At 46.0% G+C, this 25,436-nt stretch overlaps 1 protein-coding gene across 2 annotated transcripts in view; it reads left to right on the top strand.

The window, feature by feature from the left end:
- The window catches only part of CA5A (carbonic anhydrase 5A), a 28,569-nt gene extending 9,630 nt beyond the window's left edge, over positions 1 to 18,939 (top strand). Inside the window, exons 1-7 of one of the 2 annotated variants that reach the window (XM_014607875.3) lie at positions 1,480 to 1,613; positions 4,455 to 4,652; positions 10,196 to 10,314; positions 11,571 to 11,666; positions 11,812 to 11,874; positions 12,997 to 13,152; positions 14,793 to 18,939. In XM_014607875.3, coding sequence (XP_014463361.1) covers positions 1,517 to 1,613; positions 4,455 to 4,652; positions 10,196 to 10,314; positions 11,571 to 11,666; positions 11,812 to 11,874; positions 12,997 to 13,152; positions 14,793 to 14,984 — 921 coding nt within the window. In that variant the 5' untranslated portion in view covers positions 1,480 to 1,516 and the 3' untranslated portion in view covers positions 14,985 to 18,939. Of the gene's footprint in view, positions 1 to 1,479; positions 1,614 to 4,454; positions 4,653 to 10,195; positions 10,315 to 11,570; positions 11,667 to 11,811; positions 11,875 to 12,996; positions 13,153 to 14,792 lie in introns of those variants that run through there. The other variant, XM_019491176.2, reaches the window with a different exon arrangement.
- Positions 18,940 to 25,436: the final 6,497 nt, after the last annotated feature.

Here is a 25,436-nt window from a genome sequence, read left to right as displayed (position 1 = left end):
TTGCTGGCCCCATGGACTCTCCAGACAGCTCACAACTACTTTGTGATGATGGTCTTGGCTTTGTAAAGGGGGCAGGCATTTGTCTGAGCTCCGAATGGTTTTGGGGGAGGAAGGAGCTCCCTGCCAGAACTACAATCACTGGGGGTCAGTCTGGGAAATCTCTAGGCCGGTAAGCAAGCCTCATCCCTGCGAGGAGAGGCTGCCTATCCTGGCTGCACCTGGGGGAACCAAGCTCCTTCAGGAGCTTTCAGTTCCCCTACGGCAGCACTTCTCACCCCGTGGGTTGTGACCCAAAAGCGGGTTGCAAGAATATATGAAAGAGCTGAGAACAAACTCTAAATATAGGTTGATAAATAGGTTTATAAATGGATTCTCCTTTAAAAGAGAAAAACATAGGAAGCCATGGATTTCAGCACACTGGCCGGCAGAGCTCCAGCCTGCAAGGGGCTGCCTTGAGTTGGGGTCGGGAGCGAGGGACCGGGGGGCTGTTTGGGTTTTTTATATACAGGCAGTCCTCAGACTTGTGACACAATTGGTTCCTGAAAACAGCATCTTAAGTTGAAACATTGTTACTCAGAACCAATTGTCTCATAAGAAACAATGTTATAAGTGGAGGATTGGTTCCTGAACAAGGCCCGATACCCTATTTTCACCAAAAATAACCCAGAATTGTATACTCGATCACCTATAGATGAGTCATATAGCTACATTAACGTATTTATATTGTAAATAGCAATCATATTGATTTGGAAGGACTTCTTTGAGGTGACTTGGCTGGACTTGTTGAAGGGCTCTTGGCAGGAGTCGTCCCAGGAGCCTCGGCTGCAGGTTTTCCTGGAGCCGTGTCTGCTTCCTTAAAGAAAGCATCCGAGGAAGTTTGGACAGACGTTCTCCAGGGAGATAGGTGATGCAGCCAACTTGTTCCCTGGCGTGGTGTTGCATTGGGTCGAGCATTGTAAAGCGTCAAAACTGATGTCAGAAAGTTGGAACGGGGTGTCCATTTATTTATCTGTGTTGCAACTCGAAGTGTTGTAAGTCCAGGACTGCCTGTCATGTGTATCCAAGGCCAAATTAGCCCAAATTAACTCATCACCCAAGAGCCCAGAACCGTAAAGGGCCCTACTGCCACCTGCGCCTGGGCGTCAGCTATGCCCAAGTCCTTCGTGGGGCGTCCTACGTGCAGGCCCAAGCCCGGAGGCATGGGGTTCGGGGTTTTGCTGGCCCTCGGGGTGCACCTCCAGCCAGAAGAGCAGTTCAGGACCACTGCCTTGGAAGATGAAGCCGGTCTGTGATCTTGCCCTGCCAGGTGAGGCTTGATGTGAGCCTTGCAGAGGAGCGAGGTGCCCCAGCTCTTCACATCCGTGCGTGCAAAGGGTGCAGACAGGCTGGGCCAGGCTTGCTCCCCTGCTCGTCTTGCAGCAGCCGGGAAGGAGGCGGGCTCCGGGGCCGGGCAGAGGCGGGCGCATCCCGCCCCGGAGGCGGCTGCGGAAGGCGGCAGCGCCGGCCGGGCTCCGCGATGCTGCTGCGGGCGCTGCGGAGGGCGCTGGCGGCGCCGCGCGGGGCCAGACCCTGCAGCCTGGGCACCTGCTGCTCCTACCGCCTCCGCGATGCCCGTGAGTCCCGGCCCCAGGGCATCCCACGGGCCGGAGCCGTGCTGCCAGCAGCCGGGCAGGGCTGCCCCCGGGCATAACCCGGGTGGAGGGGGTCCCCTGGCTCCCGAGAGGGTGGGAAGGGCCCCAAGAGCTCACAGTCCCCTGCTCCAAGCAGCACCAGCCCCAACTGCATCATCCCAGACAAGGCTTGGTCTTCTGGAGGTCTTCAAAACCTCCAAGGATGGAGAGCGCACCGCCTCTCTGGGCAGTGGCGGCCGTAGGGCTGTCAGGGCCGTGGGCAAAAGGCATTTGGGACCCCTTGGAGGCTTCATTTGGATGACCTGTATGCGAGTCGGACACTTGTGGTAAAATGTCGGGGCTCCCTAAAGCAAGAGTTATTTGGGGCCTGCTGGAGGCTTCATTTGGACGCAAGTCAGACATTTGTTGCAAACTTTGGGGGCTTCTTAAAGCAAGAGAGTTGTTTCAGGCCCCCTTGGAGGCTTCATTTGGATCACCTATAAGTAAATCGGACATTTGTGGTAAAATGTCGGGGCTCCCTAAAGCAAGAGAGCAATTTGGGGCCCGTTGGAGGCTTCATTTGGATGACCAGTATGTGAGTCGGAGATTTGTTGCAAAATTTGGGGGCTTCTTAAAGCAAGAGAGTCGTTTCAGGCCCCCTTGGAGGCTTCATTTTGATGACCCAGAAGCAAGCTGGACATTTTTTATTTCGATTTCGCTTTGCTCTATCCGCGAAACTGCAATGCAAGTATCTTAGTACAATATTGATAAGACAAATATTCATTCATTTTTATTGTTATAAAGTGTGGGCCCACGGGTGGTCGCCCGGTTTGCCCTCCCCTAAGGCGGCTGCTGCTCTGCCTAACCTTGTTCCTGCTCGTCTCGGTGCTGAGCTGCGGGAGAGCATTGGGTGCTTCTGCCCTTTTCTCCTTTTCAGTGGCCTTGTTGCTTTGTAAATGCAGTGATCCTTCCTTCTGCAGTTTTCTTCCTGGTAATCTTTCTCTGTGGTGTTGTTTTGCAGCCCTGCCGTCGGTTTGTAGTTGTAGCTAAAAGCCTTTGCTGGGGTGGGGTAAGAGGGGCAATGCCCGACGGTGATGGGTTGGATGCGCTGGCAAGATGCTCGAACTAGATGCACTTTTACAGATTTGAGGAAGAGCTGTGCCTTTATAGCCGTGATGATTACAGGACTAGTGAAACAGCATCTTTGGCCTAGTCTGTTGTGGTTTTTTAAATTTATATAATCTAGCAAATGTGTGCCATTCCAATAAAATTATATTTATTTTGGCTTTGATCGTAAACTGAACAATATTGCCCCAGGCCCTTAAGATATTAGAAAAACTTCCAGTTTCTTTTTTTCCTGGAGAAAAATATGTGTTGTGTTAGATGTGATGTTGCACCATCCCATTTCCAAATACCAATGGCCAGGACACAGTGCTCGAGTCCTTCAGAGCACGTGGATGGAGTTGCAGCTTCTCTTGCCAGGTGGCAGAAACATAAAGCATCTTCATCTCTCCTTCATTTTCCATTTGCATTTGCAGTGCTGTATATTGAATAGCTGGCCAGTTGGGTCGAAGCCCTGAGAGCCCCCCTTTAGCAGCGGCTCTTGAATACAGCAGATTTTTTTTTTTTTATGACAAATCCAGAAACAAATAGTAACGAGAGAAAACTGTGCGTGTGTTTCTAGAACAGGGGCGCTAAACATTGACCCTGTTATAACCGAGTTGCAGCGGTGCAAGCTTTCTTAAGAGCCGCGACCTTGAGCAGTTGCTGGCTTTATGATAAGTTTGCTTTTTGCTGAGAGGTGGGAAGGACAAGTGTTTGGTGGCCGGGCACGTGAACGGCCTGTTACAATATTTGATCTTCCTTTCATGTTAAAGTTCGCCAGAAAGCGGGGCAGGGTGACACCTTAGGGACTGAGGAGACAAACTTTTGTGGCAACAGCCTAATTCTTCAGATGCTAAGACTGAAACGGGGGTGTCGGTTGTAGCCGTGTTGGTCTAAGGACGTAGGCAGATGAGGTTTTTGGGGCAAATCCAATCGCTTTTATTAGATGATTTGTGCAAACTGGTTTTATAAAGTAACTAAAATCAGCTTGCTTCAAAGGTATGTTATTCTCTGGGGACCACTGGTGATGGCTAGCTGCAGATTAAGAACGGCTGCCCAGGAATAATTCGGCACCCCTGCCTCCCATTCTGTGACTGTCTTGCTCATCTTCCAGTCCTCCTTCTTGTACTGAATACATGCCTAAACCCTGATCTGCAACCTAATCGGCCCAAGGCCCCCCTGCCATTGCTAATGGGGATTCTTGTCAGTAAAAAAATAGCATCTTATAAGATCGCGACATGAGCTACAGTCGTAGCGGGCACTTCAGAAACAATGCTTGCTGGGGTCTGTTAGCCCAGAAAGGCAGAGGGGGATGAGAGAGGCCCACATGTACGGAGGCCTCCAAAGAATAGTTCTGCTCTGCAGCAGGAATTGCCTCCCCCTGAAGCTGTGCTGAATCACGGTGGATGGTGCTGGTGAAGGAACAAAAATCACAATAGAGTTTTATATGTAGACAGAAGCCCTATTGAATGCCATTGACAGTAGAGGGAGAAATTCCCTGGCAAACAAGACCAGTGCTCTGAAGAACAAATTGCATTCAAAGAAGGATAGCAGGCACAGCCATAACCCCAATTACCACACATCCCTGGGCAATGAGTCATAGAGTGGAATGTATCGGTTCCTGTTTTTGTGCGGGCCTGCACTCTGACGTGCTTTTTGCTGCAAAAAAAGATCTTAAGTAGTCTTTAAAAAAACATCAGTCTGCACCGTGCATTAGAGACCACTCTGTTCTCTTTCTAGTGCATCCGCTTTGGCAGAGCCCGCTTTCAGTCCCGGGAGGCACGCGCCAGTCTCCGATCGATATCCAGTGGAGAGATAGTATTTTTGACCCTTACCTGAGGCCCCTGAAAACCAGCTACGACCCAGACACGTGTCTTCACATCTGGAACAATGGATACTCGTTCCTTGTTGAATTTGAGGATTCTGCGGACAAATCGAGTAAGTACCGCTTTGGTCGGCAATAAGATCGGGTCGATGGGTGATTTCGGTCTAGAGCAGAAAAACCCTACGTACCGTACGCTCTTGGATTCGGTTAGAATAAGGAAACAAATGCTGAAACCTATATGGTAACCCTTTTAGAGAGAAGATGCTATTTTAGCTCCCTTCCAAAAGAGCTTCACTTGAGGCAGGGATTCACTGTAACATAAAAGTTATCTGCAAGCCCCATTTACACGATTAATTCAGGGTACAGGTAGTGCCCGGAGCCTTATACTAGCCTTGCACTCAGGTGGGCCCAGGCCCACAGTCCCTGTGGGTAACAAATAGGCGTGCACTTGGGGGAGTTTTACTCTTTTTGTGCAAGCCTTCATACCCTTCCCTTTAATCAGGCCTCACTGCCTCTCTAAGGTAAAGTTGTGATACATCATTAGCCATACCTCTTGTATGTGTGCATCTTCTTCACTTTCAAATATAATCTGGCATTAAACATTAATTAAATAATTTGCAGCTTATCTCTTCAGCAGATAAGTGTAATGCATTTGAAACAGTCAGTAGGCAAGATGAACTTTCCTTTTTGAAGAGTATGCTCTTTTTGGTAGAACTATTTAACCCGAATAGACTTGCAGAGAAAATGAATAACCCTGATTTGCTGTCACAGGAAGCGAGTGCGCAAGTGATTTTGTTGCTCTAAAATAAGACTCGGGGCCCCACCGATATATTGTAGCTAAATGCTTTATCCCAGGGTGATGCACTTTTAAATTGGACTGTAAATTCAAGTGAGTCTAAATTCAAGATATAACCCCACACGCAAGGTTTCCTGTCCACAGATCCTGTTAATATCTATGTGACCAAAGCACTGCAGTGCAGTTTTCTGTTTCTTTGATGTATGAACAGAATATTTAGTAACAGCCTTTAAGTAGGTAGTAGATATTGGATGGCATTGGTTTCATGTTGGTTACCCAACTTGGCAGTGAGGAAAGAGAGCGTTTAGATGAGTTGTGACTTTCTGGATTGCATCCTGTGCGGTGTGGGTGAAATAACCAGGATAGGAAAGGTTTGACTCCCCGCTGGGTAGGAATATCTTTAATTTAGAAGCTTGTTCACAGTTTTTAGAATGATCTCGGGAATAATTTTGTGGAAGGTTTCAAAGTGCAGAATTAATATCTTGCTTCCATGATATCAGAGCTTTTTGGCTGCTCTTTGGTGGGACATTGGGACAAACAATCTTGTGAAAGGCTGGTTTTATTGGGTGGCTTTTTTGGAGTTTGGGGAACAAGGAAGAAAGGTAAAACAAGCCCTAAAACTGCTCAGAAGCAATAATATTTGCTTATTTGTATAAGGTTGTCAACTTTTTGAGACTCAAGATGCCCCTCCATAAGCTTTCTAAATGTGGCTGAACCCCTGTTGTAATGTCTCCATTTACCAAGTTTCTCTCCAGCCTGCCATGCCACAGCCTGATGAAACTGCCCCTCATCCCCTTTGTTTCCAGGAGGATTACCTGCTCCTTCCACAGCTGCTTTTCCAGTTGAGCATCTCACACACTTTCTGGAAACAAAGATGTGCACGGTAGTTGCATCTGGCTGCAGTGGTACTGGGGGTGTTGGTACTTGAAAGGGTCTGTGGCACCTCGGTTTGCAACTAGTGGTTTAACCAAATAGTGGCTATGGTGGGATTTGGGTATGAGCATGAAGGCACTTTTGTTATTAGCATTGCAGCTGATCTATTGGGGAGAAAAGTGTAGGATTTCTGCTTACCTCTCTGTTCTTAGCTGTCGCTTCTCTTTAAATTGAGCATCAAACACCAGTCCGCCCATCCTCCTTGTCTTAAATGTTTTTGCATTTTTCTCCCATTACCATTAGCAGAGAGTTGCAAGTGTAACTGCACCGTTTGATGACTGCCGCCTTTGCTTTCTAGGGGAGCGGGAGATCCTAAAGTGATTCTGAAACAAATTTTGCATGCTTAATCATCCCCTTGTTGCAGTGTTCATCACAACTCATTTTTGCCTTCGGGGCTTGCTTACTGAACCTTTGTGCCATTTCTTTTCCGAAGTTATAACAGCCCCCTGCCACTGACTGTATTTGTGATTTGTTATTGTTGAACCTGAATCGTTATTTCTACATCTGTCGTGCAGAACAAAGAAATCGTGCAGTAGTATATTCATGGTTTTACAATGTAGCACATAACTATAAGTGTGCTAGTTTTATTGAGGCATTCTTTATTAATGGCCCAGAAAAGTAGCAGAAACTCATTAGCCTTCTTAATTTCACACTAAAACTTTAGGATCCTCCTTTTACTTTAACAGAGATTTTCTTTATATGCCTATCCACTTTCTGAACACCTGACTTTTCTCCACCTCACCTCATCCATCTTCTGCCCTTTACTATTCCTATCTCTGCTGTTCTCTTCCTCCCAGCTTCTGTCATTCAGCAGTAATAGAGAAAGATCCATGTAGAGAAGAGGAGGAAGGAATAAAAATGCAACAACATTGAAAACAAAATAGGATTAAAAACATTGAAGAGAAGTACAAAATGCTGAAAAGAAGCATGTGTCCAGGATAAAGAGAAATGCAGAGCATCTGAGAGGAGACTAAACGGGCAAGAGAAGGCTAGTGCTGCCGTGGGGCGTTGTGCGCCAGCAAAACAGCAGCACGAAGGATGCGCGAGCAAAGAAGGGTGTGGGGAAGGTACGTAATGTGCCGTTTGCTGTTTGTGTGCACGACTGCCATCTCCTGGATGGAAATGGATTGTAACAAAATTAAATTTAAAAGAAACAACAGATAATTGGGGTTTTTTTTCTAGCTAATGTCCTTTTTTAAGACGAATGAACTGTTTAACCATTCAGTCTTCTGGTAGGGCATGAAAAACCAGGAGGTGAGAATGATTGGAAAAGGATTGGAAACCCGTGTTTTGTATGATCATCATATCCATCCAAAGAGGTTGGGTTTTGCCAACATGTGTCTATGAATGAAGCTGTTCAGATGAGCAAACATATTTGAGTGAGCGAGCGAGTGAGCGAGCGAGCGAGCTCGCATTGACTTAATTGCTCAGGGCCAGAATTGCACGGTCGGTTCATATCCGTGACGTTCAGTGTACTCTCACTATATTTGGCTTCGCTTGGCCTTTCTCAAACCTTTCTTTATTTCCTTAATTGTTTGTAAAGCTAATGGTCAGTTTTACGTAGTTTAAAACAAAGAAACGAGCCAGGCTGCATCAGACGAACTAAATAACTACAGTGTATTGCTGTATTTCCCCTTTAACGGATATTTCTGATGTGGCCTCACCAGTGCTGAATAGAGGGGAAGAATCACTGCCCTTGATCTGCTGGCAACGCTCCTACCCATGCAGCCCAGGATGCCATTAACCTTCTTGGCATCAAAGGCGCACTGCTGGCTCCTGTTCATCTTATTGTCCCCTGTCACCCCCAGGTCCTTTTCTGCAGAGCTGCTGCTAAGCCCATCACCCCCAGCCTGCACCGGTGCATAGGATTGTTCCCTCCTAAGTGCAGGACTTTGCACTTGTCTTTGTTGAACCTCATGAGATCCCTTTTGGCCCAATTCTCCAATGTGTCCAGGTCACTCTGAATCCTAGCCCTACCCTCCAGTGTATCTACTGCTCCCCCCAGCTTGGTGTCACCTGCAGACTTGCTGAGGGTGCGCTCTGTACCATCGTCCAGGTTGTTGATGAAGACATTGAGCAAAACTGGCCCCAGGACCGACCCCAGGGGCACTCCACTTGATACCAGCTGCCAACTAGACATCAAGCCACTGATTATTACTCTCTGAGCTCAATGCTCCAGCCCGTTTTCTATCCGCCTTACAGTCTGTTCATTCACCCCGTACTTCCTTAGCTTGCATGCAAGAATGTTGTAGGAGACTGTATCAAAAGCCTTGCTAAAATCAAGGTATACCATGTCCACTGGTCTCCCCTCATCCATCATAGAAGATAATCGAATTGGTCAGGCATACTAGTGATAATTGGTATTATATTCACTCCTGTTCTTATTCCACTGACTTCACTTGGGAGGGATCGTGACTGTAACCTTTCTACTTGCCCAAAATCCCAGTGCTCTACAAAGTTAGGCAGGTCAAAAGAAGCGGTGGCGGGTGCTTGTGAAAAGTAGGCTGGTGGTGTGATGAGCTGAACTTCCAGCACGGTTAGTCACTTCCAGAAATGTTGGTCTTGATGCCTTAAATGGATGTCCTCCTCAGAGGTAAAGTGATAGCTACCTTCTTTTCAATAGTGCTGTTAGAAAACTCTCTGTGCCAGCAAATTTCTTAGACACTTAAGACAGTATTAACAGCCTTTTAGAAGTTGTTATTACCAGTAGTTTAGCACATATTATGATCTAGCGACTCTCATAAAGGGATCTGGAACCAGGAGGAGTCTTTATGGCAATCTGGAGTAATCAGTGAATCACTAATCTGGAGAAAAACCAGAAAAATTAGTGGCTTACTGAAAAAGCAGACCCAGAATGTAAGGTTTTCCTGAGTAAACAAGCTAATCTTATTCCCCCTTAAACAAAATCACAACCGAATATGTTGTTCTAGTAATGACGATTTTAGGGGCCAAGAAGAATTATACTTAATACCAGCTGGAGCCAGTTCCAAATATTGCTCATCAGTGGGTGTCTACATGTTCATTAATGAGCAGTAACTACTAATTTAGTGCTTGTTTAATGAAATACTAAGTGTGCAGGAACTACAGCTACTGGGCAGTAGCGTTGGCACATGGTTTTTTAGTGACACTTACTGGGCAATAGACTAATACTGCTGCGTGATATCGTATTAGCACGGTTTTTGCCTGGCACGCTTCTGGGCAGTTTTATTGGGCTACTGCACATTCAGCATCTTGTGTAGACGCACCCAGTAACACTGACAAGCTTTGAACTCTTGCCCACAGGCAGTTGGTGTCCAGTTACTTTCCAGTGTAAATCATTTGGGTGCACAACATACATGGTGTCAGCACCTTCGTAGGAATGAAGACAAACTAGTTTAATACTGGGCTGTTACTCTTAAGAACATGGCGGATCCTGATGCCTGTAGGAAATTCCAAGGTCCGTGGCTATGTCACCGTCGTAGTTTTAGGTTTCGTGGGCATGTCATGGGGCAGATGGAGATGCTATTTTTGGCTTTGAGTCCAGATGAGAGAGTCTGAAAACATCCTGAGTCACTCCTAATGCATCTGCTGAGACGAGGGGGTGGAGGTATGGATAACCTTGATGGACAAATGCCATGTGAATGGGTGAAGATTGTCCCTTTTGCAGGGAGTGGGGTGAAAAAGCTTTAATCAGGTTGGACCTCCCATTTTTCTGAGTGTACTTAAACTTGATTGTCCTCCATGTGCTGACAGAAGTTGCAGGCTTCCCCTGAACAAGTGTTTTTTAGGTGGTTTCGCTGGAAAATTAGCTACGGGGCGGAGGTTACTGTAAAGCAGTTGCTGTCGCTGAGCTCTCCTGGGTAAACACGCTGCCGGGAAGGAAGAAAGCTGCGTTTATTTTTGGTCGTTCTGTCTCGAATACTGACTAATACATATTTCTTTTTTTAGTAATTATGGGAGGACCCCTGGAAAACCAGTACAGGCTAAAGCAGTTCCACTTCCACTGGGGAGCTATAAACGAGTGGGGCTCCGAACACACGATTGACAGCAGAGTCTACCCAGCAGAGGTATGGGGAGAAATCCTGAAGGGTGCTGGTGCCTACACTCACCCCGGTCCTGGTGCCAGTCCTGGCTATTAAAGAGCTGCATTTGAGGTGGAGAACGGTTGTTTCTGGTCACATTCGGTCTTCCTTAGCAGTAAGATTCAGCCACCCTCCCATTTATAAGGCCAAAGCTGCTGTAGTTCCCAGGAGACAGCAGAGTCTTAGTTGGTTGCTCAGTGCAAATGCCACTGATGCCTTTTTTCCTGGCACGTGGCATTGTTTGCTGTCAGTGGAAGCCACAAAATAATCCCGTGGTACGCAGCAAAATATCGCTGCCGCTTCTCGCTGAGCAGGGTGGGACGGCAGAACAGCACTTCCTCCTGACTCGGTGTAACTTCTGTAAGGTTAAGGGGGTGGAAGAAGAAAGATGAGACTAAGACCTGCTTCTAACTGATACCTTCCAGAAGTAGAATAAGCTTATAACAGATATAAGCACTTGTATACTAGCATAACTGCAGCCACATCAGGGTTTTTTTCTGCTTTAGCCCTCTGAAGTATAGACAAAATGGTAAAACTGGCCCATGTAGGCAAGTCCTAAGGTAAGAAAGTGAATGAGGCAGATGGGGCAAGGGATGAAAATACAGATTGGACTCAGAGGAGGAAGTGTGGCAGCCGTGAAAAATTAACGTCTTGGTTGAGAAACCAGTCATCCCCTCTAACTCTCTCACTGTCCTACTTGAAATGCCGTGGTGGTGCCTGTTTTAACAAAAAATTACTTAAAACTTCAGCTGTGTAAATCCAGATGTCTTGGAGTCCATTGTCATGAAGGCTTGTATGGGACTTAGCTGGCTAGTTTTGGCTCCTCTGCACGGTGGCGGCTGCACAGCCACGTGCTCTGTATCTCTTCCCTGTCCTGATTAATGGAGGATTTTCCTCCGTCCTTAAAATCAGAAAGGGGAGCGAAGTGCCCAACATGCTTCATTTCATTCTGCACCTTTCAATATTACTCCTGTAATCGGTCTTCCACAAGCCAGATCTGCTTCTCTTCTACGAAATGCAAAATATGGGGGTGAAGTTATTTAAAAAAAAAAAAAAAAAGTTAAATAAAATGAATATTGATTTCATGTATAGTTTTATTCCCCACTTTTTGCAGTCTTTGATTTTTAAGGTAGTTGCCTTTGTTTCTGAAACGGCCGGGAAAACGATTGAAGAAACGGCATTTGTTTTGACCACAGTTATACATTTCCTGTGTGTGAAATTGTCTTTCCTTTGCGTTGCAGCTGCATTTAGTACACTGGAACGCTGTTAAATATGAGAGCTTTGAAGACGCTGTAATGGAGGGTAATGGCTTGGCTGTCATAGGAGTGTTTTTGAAGGTAAATTCTGAGTGTTGCAATATAAAATTATAAGTTTCAATAGCGTTTTTGTTAAATACACTGCTTATTTTTTTTATTCAGCTGCTTGTGGCAGATACTTATGTGCGCTGCCTTAATGACTCTCCCATTCCTATTTGTTATGCAGCTGGGGGCCTACCACGAAGGACTGCAGAAGTTAGTAGATGCATTACCAGCTGTTAAACACAAGGTAACTGTTGTAAAATTGTTTTAGAGTCTCTCTGGCTGGCACTGTCGGCATCGTTAGAGGTATCTTCTCAACAGAGAGAACAGTTTAGGTCACATCAAGACATTAATGAACTCTGACGTTTGTTGAGTGGAGGACTGGATCTTACAAAAATCATAGTTGGGTTAAAGTGAAGAAAATCCCTACTCTTCTGTACTCTCACTTCCCAGCTGGCCTAATTCAAAACACAGTATGCTGTGCTGCAGGACGTATCGCTTTGTAAGGATATGATGCATGTTCAGTATGATTTAATGCCCTTGCATGCAGGCTGGAGGAAACCGAAGCAAAACCAAACTGCTCAGATTGGCTCACATGCTAGCCAGGAGCCTTGTTTTTCTGAGAATCACTCAGCCCTAAGTAACAAGTCAGCCCTTACTTCCCGTGCTACCAGAATATCTGGTGTTCCTGGTTTCGCTGCTCTCAAATTTGTTGCTTAACAATCAGGAACGAACTATGTGAGCACAACGTTAAGGTCTCTGCAGCCCTCTTTGCTGTCTGCACACAGATAATTCAACAAAATTGAAAATTGCAGCAAAATTCAACTTCTCAACTCTTTTAATTTTATACCACTAGAGGGGACTACTGCATTTTTAATAGTGCTTTGCAGGGACTTGCTTTAGTACTGCTTTGCAGGGACACATGCTCTTTCCCATGCTAGTAGCCTCACTAACTTGCAGTCAAGACCAACTGAACTCACCCTGCCTTTAGTAAGTTCAACAAGAATTGTCTTTTTTTCCCTCCAAACAAAACAGATGTTGGCCGTGCAATTATGCATGTATTTACCTGATTTATACGCAGCTCTTCCCAGCAAAGGCTCAGAGCAGCTTCCAATAAAAAAATGAAGCAATGAAATAATGAAAGCTCCTTTAAATAAATGCTGCGGACGTGTTCAAAGAGGTGGTTTCCACTCGGAAAATGCCAGCTCTTAGTTTTCGCTCGTTTTTTGACATTAGGAGCAGCTATGGTCGTCTTTGTCTGATGTGTATTGCATATAAGCTAAGTTTCTAGATTTTTTTTTCTTATTCCCTAGAATTTTCTTCTGTGGAAATACTTATTGCTCATCAGATTTTTTCTTCTGGGTTCCAGGATGAAATCGTTGAGTTTGATAGCTTTGATCCCTCCTGTTTGCTACCGTCATGCCCAGATTACTGGACCTACGCTGGCTCTCTGACCACTCCACCACTTACAGAGTCTGTCACCTGGATCATCAAGAAGAAAGCCATAGAGGTTGATGAGGATCAGGTATGCACCCTTGTTTTTGTGACACAGAGGATTTATTGCTTGAAGGTACAGAGGGCATTGAAACACATGACAGGAGGAGGATGCTTGCCAGTACCTGTCTGTCACTTTTTGGGACATCAAAGGAATGTAGGACGGGCCCTCCAGCTCACCCCCTCCATCATATCTTCCCTCTCTCATTAGCCAGGACCAAGTGCTTTAGAGAAAGATGTAGGAAGATGGGACTCATTTGCCTCTCACAAGTAGGTCTTGTTCTGATCTCCATTGCAGACTTTATTAAGCAGGAAATGTAATCTGTCTCTGAAAATTATTGTTAGCATCAGCTATTATACCTCTGGATATTCTTGTTATCCACATCTCTCCTAATTTTGCTAAGTTTTTGGCCTCACGGACGTTGTGGAGCTTTGTTAGCAGTATGAATCCACAAAGTACTTGTGCCATAAGCTGCTGAAACCCTCGCATGTCCTTCTCCTCGGGCAGTTTTCTAAGAATATAAAAGTGGAAGTTGCTCCAACTGCTTTTCCCCCCGATCGCTGAGGGTGCGGTGAACTTGCAAATTCAGTGCCCTTGTTATTTTCCCCATTGGGTTTTTTCCCTTTGGTCCCTTGGAGCTGCTTATACCCGTAGTTAAACTGTCAGCTTTCCTCCCTCCCTTTAATTTTAAAGAGGGAGAAATGAAGGTTGCTCACAAGGCTGACCATGCAGAGGTGACCTTGCAGAATGTGGCAGTTTTATATTGATATTTTGGTGCTTTAAAGTCCAGCCAGTATTTGGTGTTGGGTCCCTTCTATGGCTTTTTGGGTCCCTTCTATGGTGTTGGGTCCCTTCTACGTGTTTTTAGCATCTCGTGTTCTCGGCTTCCTGTTGCTGCTTGGTGCAAAATCGGTGAGGAGAGGCACAAGATTGGGGCAGTGAGTGACTGGTGACTGTTTCCCTGGTAGCTTTCCATGTTCCCTACCTACCCTGGGAAAAAGGTGCATTCACAACAGCCACGGCATGTGTTGGTTCCCATCGTGGAGGAGTCCAACCACCTCCCTGTGGTGTTTGAACCCGAATACACCCCTGTCCTCCAAGCTGAATGTTTTATTTTAAATGACAGGAACCTGAGAGTTGCAGAGAAGCAAAGAAGGGGCAATTGTTAGAGAGCAGGAAAGGAAACTTAATATGAGGGTTAGTGTTGTCTTTTCAATTCTGGTTTCAATCTGACAGAGCCTTTTAATTCCCTGGTGGGTATCAGGTGAACTACTAAAAACCTCCTTTGGACTCTCTTCTTAATTCCTGCTTTCATGCCTTTGAGAGCACCAGCCATTTGCTTTTGTTATAGTTGATAGTTACTATTTCCTGCCTGCCAGCACGTGTGCGCCTGATGCAGGAGACCAGAAAAGCAGGCCGGATGTAAGCAAATAATGGCGAGGTGCGGAGGGATTTATTTAAAGGTGGCACGAATCCCATCCGTGAATATTCAGGGCTCGGCTCTGTCTCGGGCCTGACAAGACGTTAAAGATCCAGTTTGCCTGCAGACACCAGATAGCTGCACCGATACCGGCAGGTGATGAGGACGTGCAGAAAGTGATGCTCAAATATCTCGGTACTTCGGTGTGGTTCCCAGGCAATCGCTCACCTTTGCCATGTCTTATTCCCAGCTGGAGGCGTTTCGGATGCTGCTCTTCACCTCGCCCGGGGAAGAAGAAAAGAGGATGGTAGACAACTTCCGCCCGCTGCAGCCGCTGATGAATCGGACCGTCCGCTCCTCCTTCCAAAACCAGCATCTCCTGAGCATTGAAACAAGACTCGAGGAAGAAGCCCGATATGCCAGGCCGTGGGGCAGCCTTTAAAAAGACAGTACCTATTGCAGTGCCGAAAAGCTATTAGCAGACGCTTTATTGGGTTTTTTTACTATCTCTGTGTAGTATGCATGTATGGCATAGACTTTCATTAGTTGGTCGTTGAAAGGGATTTGGGGTTCCCGACTTGGCATTTGACCTTTAGTGGAACAGCCTTTTTTTATAGAAGCGAATGGTTTTACTAAACTCTAAAAGCAAGTAGCAACGAAGTGTATTTGGGGAGTTGAAAGCAAAGGAAGGGGGCGAGACTTTGCTCTGTTGTCACGATTATCCTGCATCTCCTGAAACTCTCCCGCTTACTGAAGGCTCCTTGTGACTCTTGCAGATGGATAACAGCAGCAGAACCGCCCCAGCAGGCAGGGGCCCAAAGAGGCGCAAAGAAGTCCCCCGTAGGTAATCCATCATGTCCTCGCTGAGCTTGGCTTTGGGGAGGGGAAAGTGCAATTTTCTTTGGATAATCAGAAAATGGATATACCATTTAAAGACTGAAAACATTTGCTTGATGAATTTGGTGCTGAGCCCAGAGAGCGGTCCAGTGGCCTGAATCTTATCTACCTCTAAAGTATGATGCTTGCCAGAGTTTTCCCCCCATGTTCGTTGACTTTGTGTGTGTTACGGTGTTTAGCAGTGTCCGTTCCCTGGAGGAAATTCATGTGCAAATGGACAAGGTCACCCCCTCCTTTGGACAGGAACTAGGGGCTGGCTCTTGGCAATACAAGCAACATGGATTCATCTTTTTTTCCCCCCTTAACTTGTCTCGGGGGACAACTAAGAAAAGCTTTGCCTCTGTCAGCTGGGGGACAAGACTCCAGTGGCTGATGTTATTCAGTGCCAGGGAAGTCAGCAAGCTAGCCCTGCAGTGCTAAATTTTGAAATTTAGGACCGATTAGTTTTTTTACATTTGTGTCCAAATACATTACGGTCCTTTTTTGTTTGCCTCTGATTTTTTTTCTTTTGATTGTGGGCTTTCACTTGGCTCAGTTGAATGAGTGCCTTATTCTAGTCCCTGCTTCCCTGAGACGGTATAGTTCAGGTTGATAGTCAGAGGCCAATAGCTGTATCTTGTTTTACCTTCAGTCCATCAAACACATCCATCTCCCTTATTCTGGTTCTTGTCAGGTAAGTGTGTAAAATAGGCTTTTCTGACTCCCCAGATCTGATTCCCCGTGTGTCTTCAGATCTAGCTGGCTAACTTTCGCAGTTGAAAAAAGTAGATTTTCCCCTCTGTTAGCTCTCCAGAGCCCACAAAACTAGACTGTATTCTTCCCCCTGTCTAGCAGAAAAAGGATGTTATGTTTCATTCCCCTGGTAGTTGAAACCAGGGAGATGCGCAGAGGTCAATAATGACATAATTAATTGTCATGGAGCTCGGAAAATAACTGGTTTACTTTGAAACTGGGCACATTGAAATGTGGAGTTGCTTTCACACTCCATGTTTCTCTCCATGCCATTCCCGCTTTCATTTTTGGAGAAGGGTCCGACTTGAAGATAGCAGTCATTTGGATTCAGTTATAGGACGAGTATATTATATATTATTGTACAGATCACCGCCACCCGGTAGGGCAGTGATATTTAGGCTGTTAGAGACCATGGTAGTTAACACTACTCTTAATGCTGCTTTTAAGTTTAAAGGCTACAATGGACCAGGCTTTTATAAATAAAAAATAAGCTATATGCCAATATTCAACGATGGTATCTTAAATAGTCACATGGACGTGGTAGAGTTAAGGGATTGTAAAATGGCTCTTCCTCGTTGCGTAAAGAATATCCGTTTGTTTTACTGGAGGGAAAATCCCCGGTGATTGTAAAAGAGAGAACCTGGCTTAATCTGGTTGTGTTTGAACTACTGGCTGTTAGAGCAAAGGTGTTTTAAAACCATAAAACAAGGATATGAGATCATTTAGAGTCGGTAGAAAACTGTTGATTAAGTTATCTTTTTTAGCTAGTTAGTGGTTTAAATTCTCTTTTAAATGACAGGGTTTGGGTTTTTTTTAAATGAACAGATTTTTGGTGGTTTTAGATTGATTTCATATCCAAGATGTAACTATTTTAGTGTCCTTCGTGTATTCCTGAGGAATTTTAGCAAATTCTTGCTCATTTCTGATTTGCAAAACTTGTTGCACTACTTGATCTAGCTCTAGTGGCAGATATAGTTGCTAAAATCTAATTTTGGGTTTTGATGGTGTTTATGGTATAAATGCTCAATAATCTGCAAGCCTTTCACAGCGTGGGGATTTGGACCTAGCTCACCGCCAGCCAAATGCAGATGTATTGCCCAGATATGATGCTCTATTGAAGTGTTTTCTAATCGTATGGAAATATTGTCTCCAAAAGCGTGCTGTTAAGACAAAAGATTCTTATCCTTTCGCATGATTATGCTCAAGTTCACTTTAGTGGGGTTAACGTACAAAACAATTGTACTCGCACCTTCAGCAGGTATTTCCATCAGGATCTAAGTTCCAGTTATGTCTTTGAAGCTCTGATGAGCTCAAAAAGCACGGAAGCAGATTTCAACGTTGAAGGGTTTGGTTTTATTTCGTTTGCACGATAGCGGTCTCGTAAGGATTTCACTGTAATGGTTAGGTTGCTGCTACTTTTCTCTGTGTCTGTATTTACACGTTAGGGTTTTGTGCATCTGTGATTGAGAGAGCAAGGTATTAAAACTGCAAAACAAATTGTTGCCTGTTCAGAAAATGACCAGAGACTTGGTTTGTATGAGTTTCCCTGTGTGCGGATACTGGCCTTGCAAAATGATGTTGAATTAGGGAAAGCAGCTTGGTTTATGCAGTGGCAGATGGACCATCGTTCCTCCCATCGCTCGTCCAGGCTCCTGATGAAAAGCAGCCGACGTGATTGTCAGCTGGGTTGTAGTTAATTGTGTGCAGTGGTTTGCGAGGCAGATGTCAGTCTGTTGCCCAAGTCAACTAAATTGTGTCAAGCGGCAAAGCAGAACAGCGTGAATGTACAACTTGCACGATGACCGGCTTTGTCACTTAATGCAACTATAGGTAGCGGATGTTTTATTTTTTAGGAAGTGTGCTGTTCTGCTCCAGAGTAGATGGGAGGGATTTCTGGGGCATTCATTATTTCAGAATAAAGGTTGTGTCAGAATTGCTGTTGAGGTAGGGAGGGTTGAAATAAGGATAACAACTGCATTCCTGTATTCAGGCAGGGAGTTGGACCCTTAAGGTCCCTTTCAGTCCTCTGAGTCGAAGTCAGTATGAATGCAGTCTCATTTTCAGATTCGTGTGTCGAAACAGGGCAAACCCCAGTACAGGGGGTTGCTCTGCACGTTAAGCATCATACTAAAGAAAACCAAACTGCTTGGCGGCTTAAGAAAGTCAGGCTGCCTTTGGCAGTAAAATAGCTAATGCATATATCAACGTCGCAGAAGGCACAAACCAGCATTTCATGTTTAACCGATTTATTTTCTATCTTTCTTTCTTCTAGATGAGTGGCATTATATATATATATTTTACATCGGGTTGTGTTGAATCCTTCTAGGCTTGAAAATGCATATACATGTAGATTGTCTTGATTTCCTTTTGTTAGCAGAATATTGGGGTCGTATCACATTAGCAATCCCTAAATATTTAGGTCTGTTGTTGTACCTTATTACACTGTCATATTTTTTTTTATATTCTATATGCTTTGAATGTGAATGTCTTAAATTTCAGCTCATGATCTATATGATCAGATTCTGCATTGTTTTTCTTTGAGCGTTCTCATTTTCTTAGCCATTCTTGTGCTACATATGTTAACATATATTCATATATATGTTGTATTCCTAATTATAATCTACTTATTGCATTGACTTTATGAGCACGTTTGGTAACAGGGACTGTCCTTTTGATTCTTTACTTGATGTAAAGAAAGCTTCAGCTGCTGTATTTTTAAACCTGTTAAATTAGTGTGCATCTATGCAATAAAGTGTAACACAATAGAATTTGTGTGCATATTTCATTGGGTAATTCAGATCTATATGTTTTCGGGGGGGGCGGGAAACCTTGGAAGCTTTTCTGTCAAGAAAACACTTTAATTCAGCCCTAAGAATGAATTGGTTCATCCTGAATAGAGTCTAATTGGATGGCAAAACTTGTGATGCTTGAAAACTATGAAAGACTCTACTGAGCTGCATTGTAATTGGAATGGCGAAATAATGAAGCTCGCTGTATGGAGGCAGTCTGGCCTGAAGAATATCTAATGCTTCATTATCCTGTTGGGCTGCATGAAACAAGCTGCCCCAAAGAGGACTGTAATTTTTGAATATCTGTACTCGACTGTTTCCTTCCAGACTTACGGTACAGATTGCCCAAAGCAACTGTCAGCTCTGCTCCTTTTTTATACTGCATATTTGATTTCTTTTAATAACAACCAGTGTTCTAAGGATTATTGATACAACTCTATTTTTTGGGCTTCCCACCTTATACTTTGCAATGGTTAGGTCATTTTTTATCTGGTACACACACACACATACTGAGTTAGGCTTTTTTTTTTGCTTTTTTTTTTAACTTCCAGGTGCATGGAAAAACTGATTCTTTAATAGACATTTAATAATACATTTAACAGATTTCAAAACTCAGTCTTATGTTTGCTCGTTGATGATCTACCTGTTATATGGATTCTGTATGCAAACTAATTCCAATAGGATCCCATTTCTGATGTAAAAGAGGAAATTAAGTTACTGGTTAGATAGTTTCCCTTAACATCCCTTAGAGACATTATGCTAGTACATCTGAGATGTCTCTTAGAAAACGAGTTTGATTTGGTTACTGTAGACTCTTACTGTTATGTTCAAGGCAGCTCTTCTCATAAATATTAGAAATAACCTGTGTGCTCTTAATTCAATGGCCAGTTTACTTCTGATACAGGTAATTATTTGCCTTTCTGCTGGAGGTCCTTTTGATGAGACAACCTCAGTATGTCTGAGCATTAGCACATGGAGGATTGATTAGATAATTAAATCTTCTTCAAAGATTCTGCCGTATAATTTAGAGACCTGAGCAGAGTTAATAAGTTAGTGGTCAGAACTAATATTACTACTTGCATACAGTGATTTGAAGAGATAAAGCACTATATAAATGAGACCTAATATCTCTGTTATGAATTCAGTATTTTCCCAGTTATATAAATAAGACACAGCTGCAGAGAATTAAGAATCCAATTCAGCAAAAGATTTGAGCATGTGCTTAACTTGAAACACAGGCAGCTAAATTGCAATCAGTGGGATTTAATTATATGCTTGTGGAAATGGGGGTTTGCAGGGGGAGCTGATTCAGATCTAGGGCCAGAATTTGGGGATATTTGGCTCGGTCCATGGAGGAGCACTCTCCTTGGAGTCGCTCCTGGCCATTCGGAGTAGATGGGAATAAGATAACCTTGAAGTTGGATTAGCAGACAAAAGATAATATTTGTAGCAGGTGCAAGCCACAGGAGCAGCTGTGATGGCCCCTGCCTGACTCAGGCTCCCTTGATCACTAGCCCACCATACCTTATTCTTATTGGAGACAGCATAATGCAGGCTGCCTGTGGGCTTTAGAGTGAATCTGAGGCTGCACAGATCACTGCTGTGTCCCTCCTTTTTCTCAGTTCAGCTTTCACATGAAATCAGCCCTCCTGGCCTGTCCGTGCCGTGCAGGACACCTGTAGCCTTAAGGGCCCATTGCATGGCTCCATCCTCCCATGCCCCATGCCTCATGGATGTTATCACTCACTGTCATTTGAGGATCGTTCCATTTAACCCCTCTCTGGACTACCTTGATACTCTCAGCCCCTCTTTCTGGGCTCCCAGACCTTCAGGTCCCCTCTCAGCCCCTCTGTCTGGGCTCTCAGACCCTGGTCCCACACACAACCACTCCTTGAGCTCTCAGACCCTCTGGTCGTATGCTCAGTCCCTTCTCTGGGCCTTTGGACCTCCTGGTCCCATACACAGCTCCTCTCTAGGTTGTTGGACCTCACGCACAGCCTTTGTCTGGGCCCATGGACCCTCTGGTCCACCTCTTACCTCTTCTCTGGGCCCATGGACCCTCTGACCTGGCTCTCAGCCCCTCTCAGGCTTGTAGACCCTCTAGTCCAACTCTTGGCTCCTCTAGGGACTTTCTGGTCCAACCCTTGATGCTCTCTTGGCTTTTGGACTTATTTTGGTCCCACTCTCTCAGCTCTGCCCTGGGCTCCTGCCTCTTCTGGTCCCACTCCCAGCCCCTTTCTGAGTCTTGGTTTGTGGATTGTCTGATCCCCACTCCCTGCTCTTGCTGCTGGGCCCCACTCTCAGTCCCTCCTAGGTTATTGGTTCTCCAAGTAAGCCTTGAGCTTGCCCTCAAACACCACTGTGACTTAATAAAAAGCACCTATGCCCTCTGGCAGGCACCTAAAACTTTTGGGCTCAACATAAAACCAAGGCCACCTGCCTGTATAAGCACGTCCCTCTGCCCCAGGTACTGTCCCTTGTCCCAGGCCTGCAGCGTCTATTCAGGAGCTCCTTGGTTCATGGCTCTTGGGGCTGGACTGCCTGACCAGCTCGCCTTTAAATTAATTGAAAGGAGTCCCTCCTAAGAATAGCGAAGTGCAGTTTTGTGATTAGATTACAGTCTGCTCTTTGAATGGATCTGTCTGGCATCCATTCCATCAAGTTTGTTGAAGAAATAAGGCCTCATTCAAATCTGACGGGCCATGGGAGGGCCACGGTACCTCACTCCTTCTTAGCAAGGTCCTGCATGTGCAAAAGAAGGCACAGATTCCCAGGAAATGGGATGGACAGGACAAGTTTTGGTCAAAGAAAAAGCTACAAAGAACCACTCTGAAGGCTCGTGAAAGCCTCGACCAAGAGGGTAAAGGGCAGCGTTTGTCATTGATGCCGGCGACGTGGACAGTGCAATCCGAAGAAGAGCTCTGGTCCTTGATGCAAGCAAATTTTGATTCCTCCTGGTAAGAATGTAAAGTCTCGATTGATGTTGAACAGCATCCACTGAGAAGTGGTTTAGTTGAAGCCGTGCGATTGAATTTAAACATGCACACCCAGTATCTGATTGATCCTCACTGCACTGCAGGGAGCCTGGGGTGTGCCGGGGTGGTGTATGCTGTGTCGTGGCATCTGTTGTGGCAGTCCCATTTGCTTCTGTTTGACATTTGAAGCTCCTGCTTTACCCGTGTTGTAATTTCACTAATACCGTGCTTGGAACAGAAAGCTGGAGGCTGGCACACGGGATCTTGATTTCACATTTCTTGAAGTAAATCCCAATCTGGATTTGCTGAAACATCATTTATCCAGGGGACAGCAAAACTGGCAGGGTTAAAACAAAAAATTTAAAACTGCCAAATTCAGTTGTTGACCGACTAAGGTTATCTGGGTAAATGTGATACCTTTTATTAGATCAACTAAATAGTTGGAAAAATTGTTCTGTCCAAGCTTTCAGGCACAAACACCCTTCTTCAGTGGTAACCAACACCCCCAAAACCGGAGTTGTCGGTAGTTGTTTGCTGCTGTTCAGAACTCGCATGGGGAAACAGTCTCTTTTCAAAATGTAACCTTAGCAAGGGGCATTTCTTTAATTTCTCTGATGATCTGACTGCATCCACAGTTGATTTGGCTGATTTTAAACACGAGAGACAGAACTATGTTTACAGGTTTGCAGGTCAATTTGGAGGGGGTGGGGATTGTTAAAAAAATGAAGATATTTTAGAATTTTTACATAATTATGAATGTATAAAAAACATTGTAAATTGGTTAGCTCCCAGGCTAAAAGAAAAGGTTTTGTAAGGTTTCCTGGTTTTGTAGCGTCTGCTGCAACAATTCAATTTTTTGTGAAAGAACTAGAAAGTGAATTATATGAGCAGCATCTTTGCTTCTAGGGGGCGTGTGCAAAACTTTAGTTACAGAAGTTGAAATAGTCAAATTTAATTGTCCAAGGAGGATAAAAGTGTAATATTGGGCAGGTGGGAGGAGTATAATACTTGAATAAAGACATTTAAAAATCATTGGAGGAAATATTGGTGCAGGTTTTTTTTACCTTTCATAAAGTCTTTCAGGAATTGCTGTGGAGTGCCTCAGCTCTTGGGGACCTAGGCTAAAAGGGACATGATATTCAGGAAGTGCTGAGCACTGTTTATCTGGAAATTGGGCCCATAAACGGCATTTCTGGCTGCAGATACAAACTAGGCATGCCATTAATTCCCTTTAAAACTCTTCATCGTTCTTTTTTTATAAGAGAAATGTATACAACACATTTTTGTATGCAAGCTCTGTCCAACTAGGACATTGCATGCACGATTGCTGTCATTATACACCAGGCTGTGGTGTGCATCTAAATTAAGAGATTCTTGATGTCTGGCTTTATGCAGTGGGACTCTTTCTAATAGCATTTTTGAAATGTGTGCCTGCTCTATAAGCAGAGAGGTGACCAATGCTTGCTTGAAGTAACTTAACTTAGACCTTTTTAAACCGGTTATGCCGCTAGGTGGCATATTCTGATAGCACTTGGGTCTTTGTCAGTGCAGCCACGTGCTCCAAGATGTCTGCGGACAGCCAGAATATAATATGAGGGTGATTTGTGTGCACTTGTTTGTGCGGGTGAGTTTTGGGCGTGTGACTCACGCTGGTAATGTAAAGCTTGCACAGGCAACTCTAAGGTTGGAAAGACTTAAAATAACAGGGTAAATCTCTCCTGAAAGACGCCGACTTTTTGAATGTCCTATTGGAAGATGCACGTGGTATCTTGCAAGCAAGACTCCTGGTGCCAGCATGTGAACATGTGCTTGATCTTCCTCCGGCAGCTACTGTACAGTGCTAAGCCCTGTCTACCATGGGAAGGCCTGGCCTCCCATGCTGTTATCCTGAGTGGCACTGGGGCCAGCAAAATGCACCTTTGTGGGCTGCCCTGGCCACGGTTTCCTTTGCCCCCCGGTTCTTCCTGCCAGCTCTAGGCGGGTGTTGTTTTCACCCCCAGGTCTCCGTATGTGGGAACCACCCAGCCCTGGGGGCCTTGTAGCCTCGCCAGGGGACAGGTCATGCATGGGAGCTGGGGCTGAGGGGTGTCTCTTTGCCCCCCACTCTCTCCCTCTTGCTGCGTGTCCTGCTTTTCCTCAGCACTGGGGACCTGGGGGTGCCAGCCAAGGCACCAAGGGGTGCATAGCCCCAGGAGGGCACAAGTCATGCACACAGCCGGGGCTGAAGGGTGGCTCTTTGCCCCTCACTCTCTCCTTGCTACATGCCCCGGGTTTCCTCACTGCTGGGACCCAGGGGGATGCCAGGCAAGACACCTAGTGCCACGTAGCCCCAGCAGGGCACAGGCCACACCTGGGAACCAAGGCTGGGGGCGGCTCTTTGCCCCCCACTCTCCTCCTCTTGCTGCTTGCTCTGGGTTTTCTCAGTGCCAGGAACCTGAGGGGCAGCAGCCGAGGCACCCAGGCCTGCATCGCCCCATCACACAAGTCATGCACAGAGCCAGGGCTGGGGGTGGCACTTTGCCCCCCTACTCTGCCTCCTGCTGCTTGCCCCAGGGACCTGGAGCTGCCAGTCGAGGCCCCCAGGACCACACTGCCCCATCACACGGGTGATGTACACAGCCAGGGCTGGGGGTATCTCTTTGCCCCCCACTTTCTCCCTCTTGCTGTGTGCCCTGTGCTACACACACCGCCCATCACACAAGTCATGCATGCAGCACTGGAAAGCTGGGGGTACCAGCTGGGGCACCCAGGATCGCACCACCCATCACACAGGTGATGTGCACAGCCAGGCAGGGCCTGTCTCTTTGCCCCCCCACCTTCTCCCTCTTGCGGCTTGCCCTGGGGGTGCCGGCAGGGCACCAGGGACCACACCACCCATCACACAGATCATGCACACAGCCAGGGCTGGGGGTATCTCTTTGTCCCCCACCTTTTCCCTCTTGCTGTGTGTGTGTGTTTCCCCAGCACTGGGGCCCTGGGGGTGCTGGGCAGGGGACTAAGGACCACACCGCCCATCACACGGGTGATGCACGCAGCCAGACAGGGGCTATCTCTTTGCCCCCTGCTTCCTCCCTCTTGCTGTGTGCCCTGGGAGTGCCGGGCAGCGCGCTAAGGACCACACGGCCATCACACGGGTGATGCACGCAGCCCTGGGGGTGCCGGGCAGGACACTAAGGACCACACCACCCATCACACAAGCCATGTACACATCCAGACAGGGGGTATCTCTTTGCCCCCCACCTTCTCCCTCTTGCTGTGTGCCCTGGGGGTGCCGGGCAGCGCACTAAACACCACACGGCCATCACACGGGTGATGCACACATCCAGACAGGGGCTATCTCTTTGCCCTTTGCTCTCTCCCTCTTGCTGTGTGCCCTGGGGGTGCCGGGCAGCGCACTAAACACCACCCGGCCATCACACGGGTGATGCACACATCCAGACAGGGGCTATCTCTTTGCCCCCCACCTTCTCCCTCTTGCTGCGTGCCCGGGGGGCGCGGGCA

The sequence above is a fragment of the Alligator mississippiensis genome, chromosome 10 (genome assembly GCF_030867095.1).
Source record: "Alligator mississippiensis isolate rAllMis1 chromosome 10, rAllMis1, whole genome shotgun sequence".
Lineage (NCBI taxonomy): Eukaryota > Metazoa > Chordata > Crocodylia > Alligatoridae > Alligator > Alligator mississippiensis.
This window is presented reverse-complemented; position numbering and strand designations above follow the sequence as displayed.